This window comes from Dipteris shenzhenensis, chromosome 10 (assembly GCF_047967505.1).
Source record: "Dipteris shenzhenensis isolate YYH24624 ecotype China chromosome 10, Dip_SZ_1.0, whole genome shotgun sequence".
Classification (NCBI taxonomy): Eukaryota; Viridiplantae; Streptophyta; class Polypodiopsida; order Gleicheniales; family Dipteridaceae; genus Dipteris; species Dipteris shenzhenensis.
The window spans coordinates 30,329,635-30,355,987 of record NC_141605.1 but is presented as its reverse complement, the minus strand read 5'-3'; the positions used below and the strand labels follow the sequence as shown (position 1 = coordinate 30,355,987).

The following is a 26,353-nucleotide window of genomic DNA, read 5'->3' as shown; positions in this document are numbered from 1 at the left end:
GAGTTGTAAATGCTCTTGATGTGAATGAAACACATCTTGGAGGGTCTAATGATGCTGAAGATGTAGAGGAGGCTGATGCGCTGTTCAAAGCACAACTGTTAAGTGCAGTGGGAGCACTTGGTCATCTCATTTAGTACCCAAGGTTTACTGAGTTTATGATAACTCCTAAGTTTAAAAAGAAAAAGGGTCATTCGCATCCAGGGGAAACCAGTGGGGCTGAGAAGCAGCCCTATGGTTCCAATGGACAGCTTTCAATAATGCCGAATGTATAGGATGGTCCATTGCAGCAATCCATTTATGGTCTTGAAGTTGATTTGCATGGTCAAGGGAATCGCCTGTATTACGAGCATAAGCCCAAAAAGCTTCGTACTTCATGGCCAATTGCGAATTGCTTCAATCTTAGCGGGATCTATGCGCATGCCATCCTTAGAGAAAATTTGTCCCAGAAAGTGAATCTGAGGCATAAAGAATTCGCTCTTCTCTGCATTTACAATCAGCCTATGCTTACTGAGTTCTAAAAATACTATTGCCAGATGCTTCCTGTGCTCTGCCTCATCTTTTGAGTACACTATCATATCATCGAAGAAAGTTCCCATAAAAACATCTTTTGAGCTGGGGTGCGCTGGGCATCCATACAGGATCGCTGTTTGCACAAGCATGGTGTACATGAACTTTCTAATTTTCCAGCTCCATAGGTCTGGATCGTTGAACTTGTAGTGGATAGTAACTATGCGGAGTACCATTGTGGGGAGCTTTTTTCTAATTCCTGAAAGTTTTTCAAGGCATCCTTTATTATAGGAGATATAATTCTGTCCATACGTCCTTTTTGCATACACAATACAGTTAGCCATTTCATAGAATTATTCTTTTTACATTAGTGCTCACTGCTGGGTGTGGGGGGTATTTTTCCCTGAAGCTCAAACCTGGGATTTCACTACAGGTTCTGGTTGTTCCGATGCTGGCCCCAAGATCTTACACCAGGGAGGATGTTATTGAGCTTCAGTGTCATGGTGGTGACATATGTGTACGTCGGGTTCTGCAACTTTGCCTTCAGGCTGGAGCTAGACTTGCACAACCTGGTATGTCAGATTATCATTGATCACATGCTATGGTGGGAATTTCTCATGTGACTTAAATGTTCAAATGTTGGTAATCTGTTTTGAAGGACCATCACACAAACAGTGCACCTTAGCAATTTGTTATTTGTACTGGGGTGAGCATGCTGATCGTTATTTTGTCTTGTGTGTTCTGAGTATGCATGCGCATGGATATCATGCCTGTCTAGCTCTGATAGTAAATAGTCCACAAGCTTTTGAATATGGTATCTCTTGCTGAGTCTGAAATTCTAGGCAGAGTAAGTTAACTCTCAAGGGGCAAGGGGGTAAATGCAAATCTCAAGAAGAATATTAATGGTAGGGATGAGAGCTTAAGCATATGAAGCCAAAAGAAAATGAATTATTAATTGAAGGAAAGGATAAATCTTGCAAAACAGAGCAATAAACTTGATCTTAAGCTATTATTGTACTGCTGTTTGCCATCTGCCCTCAATATATACCAGTGTTAGTCGAGACAGATTGAAAGCACCAGCTTTCATGCTCAATCTCAAGCAGTTGTTCTGCTGCTCTTTGCCATATCTATTCAAATAAGTAGTAGTTTTAGCAACTTAAAAATATATATTTGCTTTGATTGAAGATATGTCCACTGGAAAGGCTCGTAATTTTGTAATATTGCTATGTTGCAGGGGAGTTCACTCTTCGAGCTTTCCTGAATGGACGGTTGGACCTTGTGCAAGCAGAGAATGTGGCTCGATTGGTATCTGCAAAGACTGTTTCAGCTGCTGAGACTGCGCTGGCTGGTTTTCAGGCATGTTTCTTTGTTCTTGTGATTTTAGGAGCATAACTTTTGAAAGAATGGTTAAGTTCCGTGAAGTGAGCTGCTCCTCCTGCTCATGCTGCTGCTCCCTCGCCATAGCCTTCCCTCTCTCTTCCCCTCCTCATTGCCCCTTCCTCCCCGCCCCCGCCCCCGCTTCTCTTTCTCACCCGCCTTTCCCCCCTTTCCTTCTCCTTGACCCTCGCTGCTTGAATCTGCCTCAGTTTGATGCTGTTCCAGCCTGTTTAGGTGATCTTGGTGCCTGTGATCTGGCCGCACCTCTCCCAGGACACATTTCAGCATCTTTGCAGGTTCCGAGTCCTTCTGTAGCCCCCTAGTGCTGGTTGCGGCAGCTTTCTTGAGCCTCTTGGTGCTGCGTGGCTGTTTGTGCCTCCTCTGAAGGCCTCCTTGCAGGTCATGAGGCTCTTGGGAGCCCTTGGTAGTGCTTGTGACTGGTTCTTGAGGTGTAGAAACCAGCCTGGTGCTTGGGAGCCCTCAGGTGCATCTGTCTGCTGTCCCTTTAATGACCAGCGGCTGGCTTTTAGGGCGGTTTCTTTGCTGATCTGGTTGCCTTTTCTCAGCCCCTAACGATAAACATTGGCAGGGCATTGTTTCAAGCTAGGGGCTGGGCTCATCTGAGAGCTTGTCAGCCCCTTTTTTGAGCCCGTGGTCAGTTTCTCTTCCACACTTTTTGGAAGCTTGCTGTTCTCAGCTCCGAGAGGTTAGTTTTGCACCCCTTTTTTGCCAGCCTTCCTTGTGTTTGGGGCAGCCCCCCTGCCCAAACTGTTTGGCCAGCCTTTCTACCTTTATTTTCCCCTCCTTTTAGGCAACCGCCCCCTCCTCACCCCCGCCCCTGCCCCCGCCCCCGCCCCCGCCCCCTGGTTCCCTCTTTGCAGCGGTGAGTTCATTGCTTGATTCGGGAAATAAGTTTCTTGGTGGTGACCCTTGGTTTGGCTAGAGGGCTCCAATGGCAGCACTCCTGACTCTCCATGCCATCAGGGTCCTTTTCCTAGTGGACAAGCAACATGTGAAGAAAGAAGTTCAAGCACTTCAGGACAAAGCAGTGATAGGCAGAATTGTAGGTCTCACTCCCACGAGGTGCGAGGTTCGGCGAGCTTAGCATTAGAAGGTGACCATATCCATGATGTCACCATCTACGGAAGAGGCATTTTTCTCCTCTAGTTGAGTTCCCCTGACACCCTGCTGACCTTGGTGGAGTGGAGTCCTTTGTTCCTTGGCCCACACTTGGCTTACTTCATTTTGTTGTACCATGATTTTGTTGTAGATGACATGGATTTGACTCATTACGTCCCCACTTCCCCGTGATGCTTTGCTTCCCGGGGTTCCCTTAGGGAGTATAGGCCCATCCTTTAGTCGATTGGGAGGGCTTTCGGTACGGTTCTTGAGTCTCCTCCCTAGACAACAACGACAGCGCTGGCAGATGATGGCATTCGCGACCTAGGTTGATCTGCAAGACCCTACCCAAGGAGATCATCCTGGAGACCCTTGATGGCAGAGAGCTCAAGCAGTGCATTGAGATTTCAAGATTGCTGGGGTAGTGTTTATGTTGCAGACAGATGAGACACTTGGCGTGAGATTGTCTGAGGAGCCAAAGAAGGGCTTCTTCACCCGCCCGCTTGGCACGAGCACAACGGGGGCTAACCAGCGGATGGAGTCCTAGACTCATAGGGGGGGCCTTCCGAAGGGACTTGGACCAAGGTGAAGCCTAAGAAGCCTAGTAGGCAAACTTTGAAGAACCGGAGGCAAGTGAGCTAGGCTCCGAGATTGCGTGAGAGCAGAGCGCGAGGCAACTTCTTGAAGTTTCCGAAGGATACCCCATCCCCCCCCCCCCCAACAGCCCCTAGCCCTTGGATGATGAGGTTTTCTTTGACATCAAACTGAGTCCCCGATGGAAGGAGTCCAGACACTCAGGGTCCAGCCTAGCAGCAGGATTCAGGAGGTCTGTAGGTTGTTGCTTTAGCCGCCCCCTCATCTGCCCCCCGGATCTTCCCCTTCCCTCGCACCCCCCCTCCTCCTTCTCTCTCCACTTTTGTCCCCCCTTGCCCTTCCATCCTCGCTGTAGTTACTCTCACAACCCCCCTCTCCTTGACCCCACTCCACTTCCCTCCGCTCCCCCTCCCTTTGCAATAATCCTTGCCGTCTCTTCCAATGCTTGTCCCCCGCCTAGATCTAGCCTAGTACGCAAGCCCAGAGGCAAGGGAGAGCTGAGTCTTTCCCCCCCAGGCTGCGGCATCTTCTTCTTAGTCCCTCTTTCTCTTTAGCATAGGGACTCCGCTTCCTTGAAAAAGCCCGAGTCTAGCAGTTTATTATCTCAGCTTCAAGGTTCGAGGTCATGCTTGGGGACAATGTTTGCCGAGGGAGTTTTGGAAGCTTGGACTGTGGAACTACCTTGAGGTATTGGACGAGTACCTGATTGCTTTAGAGATGACGGTGTTGATTTTTCAGCCTCAGAAAGGGGCCTCCATCAGGGTTGGCTCTCGCACTCGCTCTTTCTGGGGCTTTCATTTTGCCTCCATAGGAGAGGAACAGTGGACCCTGTCTTTGTTTGATTGTATGATGGGAGAGCAAATGTACTGCATGATGGAGCAGTGGATGGGCATGCAAGGGATAGACATGTGACTTAACTATGTTGCTTCGGCTTCCTACCAGCTTAGTTTCATGGTAGAGAGACTAGGTGCGGGGTTGGCAGTAGCAGCGATAGCTTGGCTCCATAAGTGGAAATCAGGTCGTCGCAGCCCTCTTAGAAGTCATAGAAGTCGGAGGTTGTGGTGTAGCTCCCATGCACATATGAGCACTGTTCTCTCTATCCTCCTCCTTGTGAGCTGGACCTTGGTGAGTTTGATGTGCCCCTCCACTCCGGCCCATTGCATTTCAAGGCAGCAAGAGAGGTGATAAAAAATTCCAGCAATATGCTGTCCCACAAGTGGTGATTATAGGCTTCGTCGGGGCTGGTAAGCAGAGCGTGAAATCAAGTGATGATGGACAGCAAGAGAGCTGATTAAGAGGCGACGGTGGCAGCGGAGAGTATGGCGACCAGCAAGAGAGGATCTGAGAAAGGTACTTTTATGGAAAGATATGCCCACAATTTTGGACGACTTGCTACTCCTCCCCGAGCTACTCTGCTGTTTTTCAGCCTGCCTTCTCCATCAACCAGCTCCCTCCTCAGTCCCTCTCTCCCTCAGTCCCCCCCTCAGCCTCCCCCCTCCCCTCAGCCAGCCCCTTCCTCCCTCCCTCCATGCCCCTTCCCCTGTCTCCTCTCCCCTACCCCCTTCTCCCTCCCTCTCTCTCTCCCTACCTGGCCCCCTACCTCTGCCCCTACCTCAGCCCTCAGCCCTCCCTACCCCCGCCCCTACCTCGCCTCTCAGCCCTCCCCCACCTCTCAGCCCTCCCTACCCCTGCCCCCTACCTCTTCCTCTCAACCCCCTAACCCAACCCCTACCCCTACCCCCACCCCACCCCCTACCCCCCTCCCTCTCATCCCAGCCCCCTATCTCAGCCCTTTCCCCGCTCCCTCTTTCTTTCCCCCCTTCCCGGGCCTCCCCTTCCCCTTCCCCCTCACACTCCTCTCCCTATCCCTTACCTGCCCTGATTGACGAACGGCCCATCGGCCGCGAGGCAAGTAAATTTTTCAAAAGACGAGTTGCAACATCTTTAAAAAGATGTAGAGCTTTCAATGTAGAGCTTGAAAGCTCTACTTCTCTCCATGCCCTCATTTTCGGATGCCATCCTTCCAGGCTACAGGCCAGGGACTGGATGCTCGCAGCGTTACTTGGAGAGCTCACACTCCATCTCACTGATGTTCGCTTATTGGGGCGAGGATTCTTCTAGGTGGTCTTTGATCCTCCGGAGTTTGCAGCCACAATGCTTAAGCCTAACTCTATGATGCTAGGCTCCAGGAGGATCTTTCTCTCACGTTTCTATTTGGACTTCTACCCTGTTGAGGAGGACAACCACATCTCTTTCCTTTTCATCAGGTTTCTTGGCCTCTCTCAAATCTACCATCGATTCCTTCCCTCCATTGGAGCTGCCTTTGGTTTGGTCACAGAGATCCCTCCCCCCTTTGGCATGCCCTCTAACAGAGGCAGTGAGGTTGATGTGGTGCCCGTGCCCAGAATTAGGATTCTAGTATGTGACCCTAACATCACGGATGACCATTTTATGCTTCAACGTCTGGATGGCTCTTTCTTTCTCCAGAGAGTTGAGATCATAGGCAAGCATGACCAGTGCAGGATATGTAGAGCCTGTTGGCACTTTGCCAGAGATTGCCGAAGGAAGAAGAAGAGACCCAAGCGGTCTTTTGGTGCGGCCGCTCCTTGTACCACTCCCTCCGCACCATCTTCTTGCCCTGCATCTTCGACACACGCTACCAGGCTACCTCCAGTGTCACACTCGACTTTAGCGGCCCGTCTAAGACTCTCAGCTGTAGGGCTTCTTGGACCCTCAGTTAGGCTCGCGACGGTTCCCCGATGGGCCAATGAGTGCTATGGATTCTCCATCCTACAGGAGGACACCCCCCCTTGCCCCGACCCTCCTCAGACTCGAGAGGGTGATGCTGTGGATGCCTCCGCCCCCATCCCACCAGCTGTTGTAGATTAGGAGGGGCCTTCTGATGCTTCACTCCCTGCGAGAGATACTCCAAACCCTCTAGGGGACAGGATCATTGATGATGCTTATTCTGATTTTCAGATTCCCGGCTCCTCTCGGGTGCAGACCCCAGCCTCTGTTGCTCCTCACTCCAACTCCATTGATCGAGGCAAGAGGGTTGCTCCTGTACCACCCTCACCATCCTCGAGCGCATGCATTCTTCGTACTCCTTAGCCAGGCTTGATTCACAATATTCCCCTTTTGGTATTTCTTTAATTTATTCATAAGGCAAACAATACAACAAGGTCACTACGTTGCTTTTATCCAAAATCAGCCAATTGAATCTTATCCTGGCAGGCATTCAACAACCTGCAGCACAAGCCAATCCCTGGCTTACAAAGGCATCCAGCCTCGATGCATACTTCCATAGCACAAGGCATCCAAAATCCAGCACATATCCAAGTGCATAATCCATGGCCAAACTGGCAACCATAAGCAAAACAAATTCTCTGGCAAGCTGACATCCAAATCATCAGACATTCTTTGACAAGCTGCTCCAGGAATCCACATAGACCAACTAGGCACTGTCCAGCATCAATCCCTTTGGCACAAAAAGTTTGCACACAACCTGGAGCTGTTTTGAACAACTAGCCTCAGCCACACGGCTCTACCCAAGCTATTACCCATGCGAATCCTTTGCTGTCCAGCTGTGGATATTATAGCTGACTGGTATACAGAAGGAGATCCTCCATGTACAAACTGGTAGTGTTTTCCATACACTGAAACCTTGCTGTCCAAAGCTGACGCACAGCCCTAGACCTAGCAACCAACTTGCAGGTTCAGAGAAAAACATGAAAGAAAGATTCCATCCCACAAGGGCTCACCTTGTACTTTGCTTCACTGACAATTCCCCTGTCAGAGCCAATGCTTGGCCTCAATCTGCATCCAATTCCCAAGTGCATACACTATTACCCAATTACCAGGCGAGGCTAAGACATTTCCACTATCTGTGTCCAACTATGAGTGGCGATGCATTCACAAGTTCGAGAAATGCTCAAGTGACCACAAGGCATGGAAGCAATCAGAACATTGCCCCTCTGGCACCAATCTAGGCACACCCTCTGCGACTGGGTGTCTGCCAAGCCTGAGTGGCCAAGGGAGAAACTTCGAACAACCAAAAGAGCAAGAACAAGCTCAAAAATGACAAATGAAGTCAAAAGGAGGGTCAAAACGGCCGGACCCGCTGTCCATGGAAGAGGGGCGAGCTCTACCCTCACAGCTATCCTCTGTCTAGGCTCCCAGCAAGCACAGATGACCCTCAATTGCAATGGACTCAAAAAACAACAACAAATAGACCTGAACCAGCTCCAGTTGCCTTCAACTAGCTCCCAGGTGCTCTGTTCCATGCAGGAACACCTCCAGGGGGCAGCAAATGCACAAGGCTGGAGGAGAGAGAGAGAAAGAGCAGGAGAATCACCGGCCAGCAAGGTTGGGCTGTACTACAGCAGCAAAGAAAGCCTTGAGAAGGGTGCAAACAGGGGTGTACAGCAAGAATCTGTCTCGCAGCAAAGAAAGCCTCGGGAAGGGTGCAAACAGGGCTGTACAGCAAGAATCTGTCTCAAAAAGTCTGTAAGCAGGTCGTACAGCAGCATATGAGGCCTTGGGAAATGCGCAACCAGCAGCTAATGAAGTCCGTATACAGCAGTAAAGGGACTCCGTAATGACTCCATACAGCAGCAAATACATCCGTACAACAGGGAAACTAATCCGTACGGCAAGGAATCCCCACCTTGGGAACCGTGAAGGGGAGAGAGAGCAGCATGGAGGTGCCTTGGGATGCGTGCCAAGCTAGAGAGAGATGGAGACCTAAATGTGTGAAGAGAGGGAGAGCCAAAAGCGTGGAAAATTCGTCCAAATGAGGAAACTAGCCCAAACGTTGGGTGTAGGGGGAGAGAGGGGTGCCATGCGGGGATGCCACGTCCTAACGCTCGTTACCAATGACACCGTTGGTTTGTCCCCACAGTAAAGCTCTAACCCTCTTTTACCAATGAAACATTGGTTTTCCTTGGGCCCAACATTTAATTACCTCTAAGCCTTGCCTTGACCTAGCATTTGGGCCTAATGGGTGCTCTAGAAATTAAACTAGGGACTTCTAGGAAGTTGGTGCTTCCTCTAGGCCAGTCCTTCGCGGGGCCAAAATGTCCACGGGTTTAGTTGCACAATGAAATTCACGTCCCCGTGACATACCCTCTTGAAACATTGCAAACGTCCCCATTTGCATCCAGCTTTTGGCTTGGTTCCATAATAACCTGTAGCAAAAGCTCTAAGGGCAAATGCAAGCTTTCAATGTATGCAAACAAGCACTACTCAAGATGCACTATCCACTTCTCTTATGGCCATCCCAAGGGACCCACAACTAGTGGTACACACAAAAGCATTCCATACATGCAGACATGTATGTTCCTCCCGATGCTTTACCCACTTATTGCCCTCCCAAAGGACCCACAATTTGTGGTACATCAGGAACATACCACATATGTTCACAATCCAAACCACACATATCCACAAGAATAACACAGAAAGTGAACTGATACTTCCACGGCGGGGCCGCTCCAAGTGAAGAACCGTTGGCGAGTGGTTCGACATCGTAGTACCTGCTAGAATACTGGTGGAGCCACCACAGAGTAGAGCCCAATCACCATATAGAATTTGTCTAGGTGCTCCAGTAGACCATCATGCTGCTGTTGGCCAAAGGAGTGTGAGAACAAAGAGAGCAAGAGTGAGAGCTGAATGTAGGTCTATTGAATAGTGGACTGAAATGAAGTGTAGTACAAAAGAGAGATGAGGGGTTTTGTCTGTGACAAAACCCTATCTTATCCACTAACTGTAGTTAGGGATTAGACTGTGGTTAGGGGGAAAAATCTCTATGAGGGAAAAGTGCCCCTAACCCACTTATTACATTACATTGGCCACTGCCTAGAATATGATAATCATTCTAACACCCCCCTGTAGTGCCAATGTAGTGTACAAGGTAGTGATCAATCACCAAAAGGAGATAAGTTTAGGGCACTGTGAAATGCCTCAAACTTCTCATGTGGAAGTGCTTTGGTGAAGATGTTTGCAACATTGTCATGTGTTGACACATAGATCATACTGATCTCCCTTGCATGCAACTTCTCTCTGACATAATGATAATGAACCTCAATGTGCTTCGTGCGAGCATGAAACACGAGATTCTTTGCCACTGCTATAGCGCTTTGACTATCAGTGAGAATTGGAGATGGACCCTTCGATAAGAGACGAAGATCAGCGAACAAACGTCGTAGCCAAACAAAACACATTCAGCTGTCGCTGTGAAAGCTGCCCTGTACTCAGCTTCACATGAGGGAGTAGCCACTATAGATTGCTTCTTGCTCAGCCAAGAAATGCAAGCTTTGCCAAAAAAGAAACAATTACCACTAGTGGACTGCCGGGTATCATAGTCTCCAGCCCAATCTGAATCATTGTAAGCATGCATCTGCAAGTCACCCCCATTGGGAAACATCAAGCCATAAGACTTTGTACCTTGCAAATAACGGAAGATGCATTTTATAGCCTACCAATGTGTTGTCTTTGGGCTGTGCATATATGTGCTCACCTGAGATACTGCATATTGAATATCGGGCCTAGTATTGCATAAATAAATGAGGCATCCAACAGCCTGGCTGTAAAGTGTGACATCCACTGATTCACTTGCATCATACATAGTAAGCTTCAGTCCGGGCGCCATGGGAGTGGCAATAGGCTTACAATCATGCATGTTGAACCTATCCAAGAGCTTCTGCACATACTTGGATTGAGACATAACGATGCCACGCTTGTCTTGTATAAACTGGATCCCCAAATAGAAATTTAACATATCCAAATCTGTCATGTCAAATTCAGCTTTCAACTCAGCTTTGAAATCTGCAATTATTTCCTCATTTGACCTTGTGAGCAGCATGTCATCTACATAAAGAATGGTGACCAAAATATCCCCCCCATCCTTCTTGATGTAGAGGGTGCTTTCCGTGGGACTATTGTGTAATTCCTTACTTGCCAAGAATGCATCAATCTTGGCATACCATGCACGTGAAGCTTGTTTCAGCCCATATAAAGCTTTATTAAGCTTGCAAACCTGAAGTGCATTGCCAGAAAGTTCAAATCCAGGAGGTTGTTTGACATAAACCTCTTCTTGCAAGTCCCCATTAAGGAAAGCTGTTTTTATGTCCAACTGATGGACATTCCAAACAAAATTTGCAGCCATGGCAATAACTGACCGTATGGTGGTTATCCAGGATGTAGGAGCAAAAGTCTCCTCATAATCTATGCCCTTCTTTTGTGCATAGCCTTTGGCACATTATTATATATTATACGCTAATGGTGTAACATGTATTTGTATTTATGATGGACACCGACCGATTTGTTATGGCGGTGGATATCTCAGTAGATAGGACTAGTCGAGCTAGAGTCATTGCTTCAGACGGCATCGAATTTGGACATGTGATACTTATTCTATTAATAAAAATGTGCACACACGTGTCTAGGTCCTAGGGCAATAGGAAGGGAAGGGTGCATTAAGGTGCATTGAATGGTAGATGCATGGGTCATAGGCTACGGGTAGGTGTAAATGGGAAGATGGAACTTGAGTGATCTCAAGGGACATTAATGAAAGGGTATCACCCTTTCATTGTGAATCTCATGTAGCATTCTTCATTCACCTTGGATTCATCCGCCCTCTCTCTCCCACCTTGCATGTAGGTCGAAATAGAAACAAGTACTCTCACGAGGGCGCTCTTCCCCATTGGAGGGCCAATCGGCATTCAAATTCTGCATGCATTGCACACATTTGCATTCTCGAAAAGTTTGGTTCTTCACATAGCTGTAGGAGTGATAGGTGTAGCCATAGAATCTGGCCTTGCTTCATCTCCATTGACATAATCTGAAAGATGTCTGCCAACCAAGATTTTGCAAACCATAAAACTCCACAAGGAGTAGTTGGTGCGATCCAACTTATCCTCCGGGGTCGTTCAGAGCCATTTTTGCCAGATAAACTCAACAATACAGCAAACTGAACAAGTAAAATCCCTTCCTGGGATGCAAAATGCACAAGTAAAATCTGCCAAAGAAAATCTGCCCACAGTGACAAATACTGTCATAGCCTATCAAAGGCTCGAAATGCACCACAATGCTCTGCTAGTTGCCCAAAAATCTGCAAATAGAATCTGCAAAAAGTGGCAAAAGTCTGCAAATTGACTCACTCTGAGTCCAAAACATGCAAAAGCTCCAATTTCTTGTGGGAAATTGCATACAAAAGAGGGCAAATAGATTGAAAGCCCCAAATGTTGCAAAGTTTGCACTCTGCCTACAAAAGCCCCAATTTCTCTGCAAAAATTGCAAGCAAAACCACAAAGCCTCAAATTTTGGAGTGGATCTTGCAAATGGATTGCAATGTCTGCCAAAGAATAAAATGCCCAAGTGCTTGACTCCTGCGAAAGGGCACCTGCAAAGACTTCCTGGCCGTAGTATGGACGACACATGTGTCTGTACGGCAATAGATACACAACTGTATGGACAACTTGCAAATGTACGGAATCCGTACAGTGTACGGATGCGTGTACGACAAATAGTACGGTGTGTTGATAGTAGGTGTACGGAATTTGTACAGTGTACGGAATGGCGATGGCGCAGTTGTACGGAACTGTAGTAGTACGGTACGGATGACCGTACTATGGTACGACCGTATGGCAGCTGTAGGCATACAGACTTGGCAGCTGTATGGACGGCGATGTACGGCCAGAACCTTGCAGTAGTACAGTACGGGATCAGGGCTGTATGATGGAACTACAACAGTATGGCGGTACGGCTTGTACGGGCGTTGAGCTCTGACAGGAGCTGTACAGACAGAATGCGTTGCACGTGCGGGTAAGGAGCAGGTTCGTGAGCGGAGAGCTAGGTGTGGAGCAGGAGCTTGAGCAGGAGGAGCTGGTCCAAGAGCTTGTCCCGCTCTGATACCAAATGTGAGAACAAAGAGAGCAAGAGTGAGCAAGAGTGAGGGCTGAACGTAGGTCTACTAAATAGTGGACTGAAATGAAGTGTAGTACAAAAGAGAGATGAGGGGTTTTGTCTAAGTGATAAAACCCTATCTTATCCACTAACCGTAGTTAGGGATTAGACTGTGATTAGGAGGGAAAAACCTCTATGAGGGAAAAGTGACCTTAACCCACTTATTACATTACATTGGCCACTGCCTAGAATATGATAATAATTCTAACAAGGAGAATTGCAGGCTACCCGGAAGCCTGGTAAACTCAGGCTTGCGCCATGGATCCCTACCGCTGATCGCAAAAATGAACTGCTTCCAAATACTCCTCTCCCCAACTGGCACTCTGCGAAAGAGGCTCCTCCTTGCTTATCCTCCATGAGTTCTAGGTTGTTGAAGTCACCTCCAACAATCCATCTGTCTAGCTGGTATAGAAAGCAGTTTGATAGTAAACTAGAATCAATTAACTTAAGGGTTAACACATGGAATTCTTCTCTGCATGCTGTATTTCCTATTATAAGCATGCTTATGTTCCTCAGCCCATACTTATTTGAGCCTTTGATGTAACAATGCTTGTTTTGTGGCATGCAGATTTGTATGCTTGCAAATTGATATTGTGCCTTTTGTAGGGAGGCCTATCTTCTCTTGTGCGATCTTTGCGGATGGAGTGCATCGAGATGCTTGCAGAGATGGATGCTCGACTTGATTTTGATGATGAACTTCCAGATCTAGACATAAGCTTATTGATAGGGAAAATTGATTCAATGTGGCATAGCGTGCAACAAGCTTTGAAGACTGAAGAACGTGGAAGGCTCTTGGAAGTGGGCATACAGGTATCAAGTTTTGTAGATCTGGCAATTTGCAAAGGTGATGATCTAAAGTTTTCTGAGAACTTGCATCACACACACAATGTACGTTATTTAATGGCCTGGCGTTTCCAAATTAATTTGAAGAGATTGTACCAAGCAGACAAAAAATTCGATAACTATTGAATGCAATGGAAATTCACACGCAGCATGTGAGTGAGTTTTAGGGCTTCTATTGCCTTATTCTATCTATGATACCAAGCCATCTCTTTGGATCACGGTAAAGTGAAGGTTTATTGCCTTGTCATTGGATTATGAAAGTTGGTGTATGCTAATTGTTTTAATCATATGTGTGCATATACCCAAGTCCCTGCTTCCTGTGAGTACATTTCTTTTGAAGTCTTTTCCAGTGCGCTTGTCTTTCTCCACAACAGCTGAACTTTATTATAATGACTGTATCCATTATCTTTTCTGCTCATGCTAGCTGTTGTCATGGCCAAGTTTGCCCTGTGCCTTGAGACTGATGTGTTTGTGTGACCAATTGCATTTTGTTTGACTTTACATACTTGATGTAGGAATACTCAAATTTTGATGGATGCATATGCTTTGGCTGCAGGTGGCCATCATTGGGAGACCAAATGTGGGGAAATCAAGTTTGCTCAATGCTTGGAGCCAAGTAGGTGAGAGTTACTTGCATGTTGAATAAGGGCTCTATGTCTAGCTTGTGTTAAAATAGGAGAATTAAAGAGCATGAGAGCTCTGAGTCTCCACAAAGTCTAGAGTGCTGAGTATCGAACCCATGTGGAAAATAGATCAAAATCTGCTCTTCGTGGGTGAATGCTAAAGATCCAAAAAAGCTTGCCAAAGCAAGCAGTAGGAAAGTGGGCCTGGAGGTGCTACTGAGAAATAGCTGGAAGTCACGGGTGACGGGGCAATTCCAAAAAGATGACGCAAGGATTCCCTAGGAGCCAAACATGTGTGACGTAGAGCAGGGGCCATATGTCTATGTCCCAAGAGCTGGCCAAAAGGAATAACACCAAGCATCACTCGTCATAGAAAGACCTGCTGACGAAGTGGAAGTTTGTAGGACCAAAGCTGCTGCAATCTTTTATGCCACTATTTGGCATTTTGATGCAAAGACCAAAGCTGATTCACATAATGCGATATCCAAGGAGGAGGCATCAAAACCTTGTACAAACCGGGGGCAAGTAGAAGAACCTTGGCGATGTAAGGTCTAGTCGGTAGGGCGATACATAAGCTCCAACTTGGGTACCGGTAAAAGCAATGAAGCATTTGAGAAAGATAATGCCAGAGGGGTTTGTAAGGAAAATGCAATAAAGTACCATGATCATAAAGTACATCGTTCACAAGAGCAATTCATTTTGTTGAAATAAAATATGAGTGCCTAGGTTCCTGCATAGCAAGGGGTTGGTCAAATGCCTTTGACTAGTGCAGGTTCTCAGCTCGTAAGGTATTTCCATCCAGAGAGTCATGACCATGCCATTTAAGATGGGAAAGAATCTCCTTCTAGGCCAAGAACATTTTGGAAACAAAAGGACAGCCTTTAACCGTGCCATTAATATAACCCTGAATGAAATCCCATGAAGTGGGATGCCAGCAGTGTAACCAAAAAACGCGTTTCTAGCACTGTTGGGCGCTGATGACATTAGTGGGGATGTCATAGTAGCTAGTCCCTGCTATGCGTGATGGAGTTTATGGTTTTCAATCTTATGAGTGACTATCGTGAGATTGAAACTGCACTATGTTGTGTTTTTAGAGGATGAGTTTGGGAATGTTCTTGGATTCATCTAGGTGTATAACCAAAAAACGCATTTCTAGCAAGCGAAACACTTTAAAACGTTTCGCCGAAATGGGCGAGACGCAAGTGCATTGGGTGAAACACCCTAGTACAGGTTGTCACATGTGTGTGGACTCTTTTGAGAGTGCTCAATGTGTATTTGTGCATTTCAGAGCTCTTTTGAGAGAGAGAGAGAGAGAGAATTTGAAGATTATTATTTATGTTATATATATAATTTATGTAAAATACATTCTTAAAACCCGTTCCTAGACAAAACGCCCTGGCAAAATCTAGAAATGTTTCTAGAAACATTTCTTGTCACATTGGATGCCAGTCAAATGTGTTACTAGATGACACATCATGGCAGTCCAAGGCTGGTCACCCTGCAAAGATTGGAGCATCATTTTCCCCTTGTGAGCCAAAATATGGATATGAATATTCAATATATTCAAGCCACCATGCATCTTTGGGGAACATAGATATTCTATAAAGAGTAATCTGATACTCTTACGGCCATGTTTTGAGCACCATAAAGATTTCATTAGAGTGGACATGAAAGAAGAAATGTCTTGTTTGTCAAACATCATCAAAGGCAAGAAAAACTAAATATAAGCGATCAAAATTGATTGCACAATTTGGGGTCGAACACAAAGAGGCCAAGTGGCTAACTTCCAATATTCCAGTTTGTTCCTAAGCTTTGCAAGTACCCAATGTGTTTTCTGACGGCAAGTGATAGTCCATCCCAAAGGATAGCCCAGATGACGGATAAGTTGATTGGGTAAAACAATTTCTTCGGGCCACAGAGAGCTATGTCAATCCTTAGCATGCAAAGGCAAAAGAAAGTTCACTTGCAAGCCAGCAGCTATTCCATACAAAGATAAAGCACTCATGAGTTGCGAAAGATCAGCTTTTGTATTCATTGGAGTGAAGAATGAATCATCAGCATAAGCTTGTGTAATCATGGACTTTCTTCCATGTATTTGTAGACCATGCAAGACATCACTAGCCACAAGATGATCAATATAGCAAAGCATCGGATGGCTAGCTATCGCATAAAGCAAAGCACTAAGAGGACATCCTTGTCTCATTGCACGATGCAAAGCCTAGTGATCAGAAATATTAATAACATGTTGCTTTCGATGCTCAAATCCCAATTATTGCATGGTCTGCAAGATAAAATCCCACTACACAGTATGAAAAGCTTTGGCAATGTCCACTTACAGCAAGAGTATATCCTACTGAGTATACTTTGCATATTCTGTCCCAACATAGGCTTTTGCAATATATCGGTGATGTGTCTGTGAGGGATAAAGCCATATTGGGTAGGATGTAGACCATCATGCATAAAACCTTTTTTCTTTCAACCACCGTTCTGGCAACCACCTTATAAATGACTGGCATGAGTGTAATAGGCCTCCAGTCAGGAAATGATTCGCAAAGATGCTTTTTGGAAATCAACTAACCAGTCCTTTCTTCCAAGCATTTGGCATTTGCTGATTTTGCTAGGCCCTATTAATCATATGCAATAAAACACACGTGTGTGTGTGTGTGTGCAGATTGGAGACCTATCACTCTTATGCCCGTAATTTACAAAGTCACCACCAAAATGGTTGTCGATTGGCTAAAGGGGATTTTACATGATGGGTTGCATCCTGCTCAATATGGCTTTGTCCCGTGCAGGCACATCACCGATAACATTGCTAATGCCTACATTGGAATTGAATATGCTAAATATACACAGTAGGATGTTTTGTTACTGCAAATTGATATTACCAAAGCATTTGATACTATTCAATGGGATTTTATTTCATCGACTATGCAAGCATTGGGTTTTGGCACAAAAATGCAGCAGCTCATCACTTGGCTATATCAAGATAGTGAAACTGCCTGTATACTCTCAGGAGATGTTTCCCCATCCTGGACTCTTGCTTGCTCTGTCAGGCAAGGATGTCCCCTGAGTGCTTTACTTTTTGCTATAGCCACCCATCCACTGCTTCAATATTTGGATCACCTTTTGGACACTGATCAATTACACGGTTTGGAGATTCTTGGTAGTCGCAGCATGATTGCTCAGGCATAAGCTGATGATTCATTCTTTACTCCAAAAAATACTCGGGCTGATTTGTCCATGATTATGCATGCTCTTACTACATATGGTTTGGCTGCTGGCCTTCGGGTCAATTTTCAGAAATCAAAATTGTTGCCATTACATGCACAGGAATGGCACAACCTCTGTGGCTACAACCCGACTGACCGGTGAAAGACAGCTATGACTTCAATATCACCACTCTTAAACGACGGGATTTATACTCTCAAAAGCTCTCCCTCACTCCCTCTCTCTTAAGATGCACTAGGGCCCAGGACAAATCGTTGGGCTGGACCCCCTCGAAGGTCTTTATTCATCCAAGAAAATCTGTTACAGAAGTTCAGAGTAGAGCTATCTCGTAAATCTCTTTTTTCAAAACGTGAATAATCCATTTTCTTACAAGAGCTTCAAGCTCCATTCAAATTGGCAACATGCCACTTGTCTAAAATCTAGACTAAATCCTATTACATGCCACTAAGGGCCATTCTGGAGTCTTCAAAGCTCTCGGTCACACGAACCGCCTCCTAGATGCTTGTCAGGCTCCCATTTCGCTTAGGAAAAATAATCCTTCCTAGTACCTGCAACAATTAATTAAAGCGCACCACCATGGTACCCATTAATTGTTAGCGCTTTGCATGCAAATAACACACTGTGGACTAATCCTAGTCATGGTGGGCGTCCCCACTGAACACGTGTGCACATCTAAACAAATATATATACAAATAAACATATATATATTCTCTGGTTGACTGGAGTCAACACTCTTGATTATAATTAAAGAGCTTTGACCAAAGGTCAAGGCACCTTAATTATAGCCAAGTCTCTCCAACCGAAGTTGGCACATCTTGGTTAATCAGGGTTAACCCTCTTGGCGCATGCCAAGTGTTGTTGACCGAAGTCAACACTCTCTGACCGCAGTCAGGTTTACTTGACGAGAGTCAAGTATCTTTGACCGTAGTCAATCCTTTGACCATTAAAATAACTCTTTGGCTATAATTAACACATATAAAACTCTTTAATTATGATCAAATAAATGGTCAACTGTACTTTGACTTAGGATATTTACATTGTGGTGACATCCCCTCGGCTTCTATTCAGTTGACCTCAACTGAAAAGCTTCCTTGTAAACATCCAAAAGTTGTGGATGATCGGATAGCATGTCTTCGTCCATCCACTTGGCATCTAATGCTGTATAATTCTTGAATTTTACAAGATACCTGTAAAATTCCTTACCCTGAGGGCCTTTACGTACAGTATGGTACACAATTTGCTCTGGCTGAAGGACTTCCTCCAGCTCATCCACTTCTGGTGGATCCTGTGATACTGGTTCTGTAGGCTCTGGTCCCTGGAATTTCTTTAGAAGACTCACATGGAATGCATTGTGAATCCTCCAATGCTCTGGCAATGCTAATCTGTATGCAACCTCATTTATTCTTTCTGTAACCCTGAAAGGGCCATAATATCTGGGAGATAACTTTGCATACACTTTCTGTTTGCCTTTAAACTTGCGGAGCCTAACTTTTTCAAACCTCAAAAGTACCCAGTCCCCTTCCTTGAGATCTAGCTGTCTCCTATGTTTATCTGCAGCTCTTTTATGTTTCTCTTGAGACCTTTCAATTGCTGTCCGGACTTGGCTGTAAGCTGTCTGGAGGTCTCTTACAAATTGATCAGCTGCAAATATTTCATCTTTGGTCCTCAATATAGGTGGCAAAATCACTTTCCCATATATGACTTCAAAAGGGGCTTTCCCTGTAGAGCTATGTACTGTATTATTGTAAGCAAATTCTACTAACGGTAGGTACTTTTCCCAGTCTGAACTTTGGTCACCCACGTAGCATTTCAGCATATCCAAAATGGTAGAATTTGCTACTTCACTTTGACCATCTGTCTGGGGATGGAAAGAAGAAGAAAAATTCAGATTCGTCCCCATGTTATCAAATAAAGCTCTCCAGAATAGACTGGTCATTCTGGGATCTCGATCGCTAACAATGGACTTAGGCATACCATGATGTTTGAAAATTTGTGCCATGAACAACTTAGCCATATGATCTGCCTTTATGGTTTTGCGAACCGGAATGAAATGGGCTTGCTTGCTGAATCTATCTATGATAGTCCAAATCCCATCATTCCCTGACTTTGATCTCGGCAAATCAAAAATAAAGTCCATTGTAATACTTTCCCATGGTGCCTGAGGCACGGGAAGAGGCATAAGTAGGCCAGGTGCCTTCCGTCTATCATACTTGATTTTCTGACACGTAAGGCATTCAGTAACAAAGTGATGTATATCTTTTCGCATTCCTGGCCAAAAGAAATACCTCTCTAGTGCTAGAGTTGTTGCTGTAATTCCTCTATGTCCAGCATAGGGAGGTGCATGGCATTCCCCCAAAATCTTTTTCCTCATCTCCTGGGTGATGCACAGGCAATCATCTTTCATTAAATACCCATCTTTCAGGGAATAGTGATTGGTGAATTGCCCCTCTTGCATTTGCTGTAAAATTTCACCAAAATCAGAATCATGAGCATATTGTTCCCTCATGCCTTCCAGGTCCTGATGATAAGCAATAGTTACATTATTGACCTGGGGTCTTCGGGACAAAGCATCTGCCACTCTGTTCCGAATTCCGGGAGTATGGACAATCTGAAAATGATACATTGACAGCATGTTTGCCCATTTCATATGCTTCTCGGAAAGCTTGGTCTGAGTCAAAAAGTATCTCAGACTTTGGTGATCTGTTTTGACAGTAAAATCTGCACCCAAAAGATAGTGTTTCCATGTATGGATGGCATGAATTACAGCCAATAACTCTTTCTCATAGATTCCTAAATATCTTTCCGCATCCCGAAGTCGCCTGCTTTCATAGGCTACTACATGACCATTCTGATGCAATGCAGCCCCAACACATTCTCCACAAGCATCGCAATCCACATCAAAAGACTGATAAAGATCCGGGACTACCAGAATAGGCTCTGTAGTCAACTTTTCCTTGAGTGTATTGAATGCTTTCTTCTGTGATAATCCCCATGTGAAGGCTGCATTTTTCTTAGTGAGGTCATGTAATGGAGCTGCGATATCAGCAAAATGTCTGATAAACCTTCTGTAGTAAGAACACAGGCCTAAGAAGCTTCGAACTTCATGCACAGTTTTCAGCTCTGGCCACTCCTCAATGGCACGGGTCTTCGCTGGATCCATTTGTATCCCATTCTTGGATATTATATGCCCCAGATAGTGGATTTCTTCCAAGAAGAACTCACTTTTCTTGCTGTTTGCATAGAGCTGATGATTTCTTAGCTCTTGAAACACTATAGCAAGATGTTCTCCGTGGTCTTCCTCTGTCTTAGAAAAAACTAAGATATCATCAAAGAAAGTACCCGTAAAATGCCTGTACTTCTGGAAGATGCGATCCATCATTCTATTGAATGTGGCTGGAGCATTTGTTAACCCAAAAGGCATCACTAAGTATTCATACAACCCGAATGTAGTGCGGAATGCTGTCTTGTGCACATCCTGAGGTTGTATCCTCACTTGGTGGTAGCCACTCTTTAAGTCTATCCTGCTGAAAACTGAAGCTCCATTTAACTGATCCAGGACATCATCAATACGCGGAATAGGGAATCTATTGTTAATGGTCATTTTGTTCAGTGCGCGATAGTCGACGCACATACGGAATGAACCATCTTTCTTCTGTACTAACAGTACAGGGGAGCAAAAAGGAGACGAGCTGGGCTGAATCAACCCTTTGGATAGCAAGTCCTGTACCTGAGCCATAATCTCCTCTCTCTGAGTCGCACTGACTCTATAAGGGGGTCTGTTTGGTGGCTCACTACCAGGCATTAACTCTATCTGATGATCTTCTGGTCTCTCTGGGGGTAACTCCCCTGGCAAAACATCAGAAAAACAATCTTTAAAGTTTACCAGAAACTGAAACTTATCTTTGTCTGCATCATTCATTTCAGCATGCATATCATTCTCTTTTTCTTTTACAAAAACCATGTACGCAGAAATTGCAGACTTTATTGCTTTACCGCATGAAACATCAGATACAATGGGGATAGTGTCCCCTTTATTCCTGGCAATTAAACGCTGATTTTTCCCCCTATGCACAAACTCCAGCACTCTTTCAGGAAGAGTCAACTTCACTGCCTTGCGGTGAAACCAAGGCATCCCCAAAACTACATCATAATGTTTCAGTGGAGAAATGAAGAAGTCTTCCTGATCCACATAACTCTGAACATGAAGACGGAGCTTCCCTATCAAGGGAGTAACTGGCACAAGATTCCCACAAAACATTTGATCGGCGTCCAAAGCCCTGCCTAACTCTTCCGTCTTTATTCCCAGCCTCAGGGCTAGATCCTCTGATATAAAATTATCAGTAGCCCCTGGATCAAATAAAATTAGCGCTTGCTGGTCTCTAACTTTGCCCCATGCTAGCAGCAATTCTCGTTCTTCTGGGTTCAAATCATGACCCAGTCTATCAGGAATTCCCCCCGCCATTGGCTTTTGCGGTCCTCGTGGCTTCTCTGCGTCTTTTCCCTTCGATGTTGAAGGCTTTTCTGGGCACTGGGCAGCCACATGCCCCTCTTTACCGCACCTGAAGCATTTCCCATCTCTACGGAATTCCGCTATCTGTTCAGGGGTAAATAGAGATTTGCCCTTATAAGTCTTTGAAAACTGAGTACCCCTCGGCTTCTGAGGCTGAAACCGTTTCTTTTCAGCCTTGGGGTACTCTTTCTTTTCTGATTTTGTAAAATCAGTTTTCTTTTTATCAGCACGTCCTGCATGCAAGGATGGCACTGTAGATGGATCTTGTAGCGGCACAAGACTCGCTACTGAAGCTGAATGCATAAGATCTTGAATATTCTTTGCCCCCAAAGCATTCACTACTGCCTGAATTCTTGGAGTGAGACCTGCTCTGTACTTCCTCATTTGGGTGCCTTTGGAGATCTTTTTGAACGGTGCAACCTGCAAATAAGCATCCCAGAACTTTTGGTTGTACCCATCCACTGTATCTCCTGCATCCATGTGCAAGCTGTCCCAGTCTTGAAGAACATGGTCTCTAAACTGTTTAGGCATGAACTGCTGGTAGAAGGCTTTCTTGAAGCCCTTCCACTTCCTTGGGGCTGACCCATCTGTGGTCAGTGCACTCCACCATGCACTAGCGGTTGCTGTCAAGTGTAAACTGACCATTCTTAACTTGGAGGATTATGAAAATTTTTTTGTACCGAATGCAGCATCAAACTGTCTGATAAACTGCAATGCTTTGTCTGTATGACCATACTGTCCATTGTAGGTCATAAACTTGACAGACTTTCCTCCCTCTTTAAATTCCTTGGTCGCTTTGGAAGACTTTCTCTTCCTAGACTTTTCGTGTTTCCTTCTTTTCCTGTATGGTTTATCTGATAAGGAAGAAGAAGACACAGAGGTCGATCTCGAGGTAGACGATGATGGACTAGGAGATCGGTGATGATGCCTCGATCTCTTTTTACTATGGGACCGTCTCCTATGAGATCTATGAGATCTCTCTCTCTCAGGCTGTACACGAGAGTGTGCCTCTGACATTGGCACGTCATATACTGGATTAGGCATAGCTTCTGGTGGAAACAAATACTGAGCCCTGGGATCCCTTTTGAGATTTTCCAGCTCTTGTATACGAGTGCGTACCATCTGTTCAAATTCTTGTTGAGTTTGCGGCACATTTCTCTGTCCTGGATGTACATCCCTATCTTGTGAATCCCACTGGATAGGTGATTGATCCATATTCTGAGATCTGTAGATTTCTCACACCGTGCAGGTAACTGATGCACACTACTTTTGTTTTTTTTCCAACCGGGAAAAAAAAAAAAGTACCTCAACAAGAGGTGTTTTGCATTCACAATCTATGCCAGTACTGGCTGTCAGTTCAAGGCATATACCCACACAGTTGCCAAAGCATCAACAACTATATTGCCCTTTTCTGGCTGCTGCAGATGGCTTCAAAAGGCATCTGTTTTTCCCTCTTTTTACTGCTCAAAGGCATGCATACTCTTTTTCTGCAAATCTCTGATTCCTCTGTTTTTCTGCTGTTTTCTGACAGTAGAGATCTACTTTCTCTGTTTTCTCTGCTTTCTCTGTTTTTCTGCTGCTTTTCTGACAGTAAAAGTCTGACAAGCAGGTGAAAATTGCTAGCAGAAACAGTCTCTGCAATTGTTCCTTTTTTTTTTTTTTTTTGGAAAGAACAGTAACCAGATAGAGTAACTGGCTAGTTACTCTAACCAGACTGACTGGTTCTAGTCTGGTCAGTCTGCAACTGGACTAACTAGACTGGCCACAGTCTGGTTACAGTGACCAGACTGGTCTGGTTGGGTCAACTAACTGGATCTCTAACCAGTCCACTACCAAGGTTGAGTTAGATTAACCCCTGGTTAGCCATGTCAGCATCCATGTCACCTGTCAGAATGCCAGGTCATCTCACACGTGCATGCCACATCAGCAATTGCGCTGTCTGCCACGTGTATTGCCACGTCAGCTGCTGAGCTGTCTGCCACGTGTCAGTGCCACGTCATCAACCCCACCGCTCCATCCGCCACATCAGCGCCTGCACGTGCGGACGCCACGTCACCTGTGTGCCACGTGTCTGCCTAGGTGGCACCCTGGCCACGTCAGCAACAGCCAAAGGTTTCAAACCTTGGCTATGCAGGGGTCGTCGCGCGTCGCGCCTGCATCCTGATCACTTTTGCAGCACCTAACGCCCGTGCAGGGGATCGACAACAAAACCTACAAATCCCGTCAGAAAATCTCCTTTCGCAGATCACGTGAAGCTCACGCCTTCCGGGTTAACGTTCGTATCTCTGTCAAAACACATGGGCCTGCGCCATGTATCCCCGTGAAGGCATCTCTTCGTCCGTGATGATCATCCCTAGCACCGGCCTCAATTCGCTGGTTCACAACTTCTTTCAGAGGAAAATCTTAGAAAAGTGCGTCGCGGTGCTTTTTACTCACGAATTCTATATCGCACTCGATTTTTCGTCGTTTCCCTTTCTATTTCGACACCTTCCATAAATTCTGAACAGCAATATTCCATTCCCAACACAACTGCCGTCTTCCTTCTCTGCTATTCTTCTTCAGGGAATACTAGAATTTTGTATCCTGCTGAACAGGCATTTTCTGCACGACAGTTCTTTTCAGGGTGCTTCCCAAAACCGTCATGGTTCAAGAGAACCACGAAGCTGGGCTCTGATACCAATACAACCCGACTGACCGGTGAAAGACAGCTATGACTTCAATATCACCACTCTTAAACGATGGGATTTATACTCTCAAAAGCTCTCCCTCACTCCCTCTCTCTCAAGATGCACTAGGGCCCAGGACAAATCGTCGGGCTGGACCCCCCCGAAGGTCTTTATTCATTCAAGAAAATCTGTTACAGAAGTTCAGAGCAGAGCTATCTCGTAAATCTCTTTTTTCAAAACGTGAATAATCCATTTTCTTACAAGAGCTTCAAGCTCCATTCAAATTGGCAATATGCCACTTGTCTAAAATCTAGACTAAATCCTATTACATGCCACTAAGGGCCATTCTGGAGTCTTCAAAGCTCTCGGTCACACGAACCGCCTCCTAGATGCTTGTCAGGCTCCCATTTCGCTTAGGAAAAATAATCCTTCCTAGTACCTGCAACAATTAATCAAAGCGCACCACCATGGTACCCATTAATTGTTAGCGCTTTGCATGCAAATAACACACTGTGGACTAATCCTAGTCACGGTGGGCGTCCCCACTGAACACATGTGCACATCTAAACAAATATATATACAAATAAACATATATATATTCTCTGGTTGACCGGAGTCAACACTCTTGATTATAATTAAAGAGCTTTGACCAAAGGTCAAGGCGCCTTAATTATAGCCAAGTCTCTCCAACCGAAGTTGGCACATCTTGGTTAATCAGGGTTAACCCTCTTGGCGCATGCCAAGTCTTGTTGACCGAAGTCAACACTCTCTGACCGCAGTCAGGTTTACTTGACTAGAGTCAAGTATCTTTGACCGTAGTCAATCCTTTGACCATAATTAACACATATAAAACTCTTTAATTATGATCAAATAAATGGTCAACTGTACTTTGACTTAGGATATTTACATTGTGGTGACAGTGGCCTGGAGAAATTGTCCCCACTTCTCATTTTATTCGACATCTTGGTTATCCTCTAGGCTGGGGACTCACCCGCTCACAACAAACTGATTGGGTGCTAGCAAAGTTAAGGGCAAAACTTGAATATTGGAAGCTTGCAACTTGGCCATTACATGTTCGCGTGCGAATCACGCAATCCATTTTGATAGCATACATACAATTTTATCTGCCTCTCACCATGTTCATTAAGGCAGATCTGGTTTCATTTATGTCAGCTATCATGGAAATTTTCTGGCGTTCAAAACATGGCAAGAAAAGTCTCAGATTACTCTCTATGCATCGTCTCTGTTCTCCCAAGATGCACGGAGGTCTGAACATTCTTGATATTCAAATGCATTTACTTGCTCACAGAGGGAAAATGATGATACAGTTTATGCAAGGAGATCAGCCTTGGGCTTACATGATTCGCTCTCTCTTATTACATCTTCATACACCTGCCTTTGGGCATTGGTAGCTTACTCAGTGGGATTTTTTATTTGGCTCTATCCAAGGCAAGATCAGAGGATGCCCTTTTGTTTCTCGTCTGCTTCTTGATTGGAAACATATTCTATCCCATTTGGAATGGCATGGCAGGGACTCTCTCTCGGGCAACTCTTTGAGGGTAGAGAATATTTTTTGGTCTAAAGTATTCCACCCCCCTTTGGCCATACAAGAACCCCGACGTTCTTATTTTCTCGCCTTCAAAGGCATTTCATCTGTGGCGGATGTTCTTCGGGATGATGGCACAATCTTATCTTTTTCTATGGCTGCTTGCAAATATGGCTTGGGAGCTCATTATCGCCCTTTATGGCATCGAATATCAGCAATGCTCCAACCGTACTTGCCGGTACCCCATTTGGAACTTCAGAGTCGGCTTGAGGATTGGATCTTACGCTCTCCTTCCTTATATGCCCGTCCTCTGAAGCTCTCACATATCACAGTGTCATCACTGTATAAAGTGTTATTACCTCCGCCTTGGATTTCC

General features: G+C 45.4%; 1 protein-coding gene across 2 annotated transcripts in view; it reads left to right on the top strand.

Moving 5' to 3' along the window:
• The window catches only part of LOC147897676 (uncharacterized), a 60,683-nt gene that overhangs the window by 11,184 nt on the left and 23,146 nt on the right, over window positions 1–26,353 (top strand). Inside the window, exons 4-7 of one of the 2 annotated variants that reach the window (XM_087380644.1) lie at window positions 941–1,079; window positions 1,742–1,863; window positions 13,165–13,368; window positions 13,958–14,017. In XM_087380644.1, coding sequence (XP_087236770.1) covers window positions 941–1,079; window positions 1,742–1,863; window positions 13,165–13,368; window positions 13,958–14,017 — 525 coding nt within the window. Of the gene's footprint in view, window positions 1–940; window positions 1,080–1,741; window positions 1,868–13,164; window positions 13,369–13,957; window positions 14,018–26,353 lie in introns of both variants that reach the window. The other variant, XM_087380645.1, reaches the window with a different exon arrangement.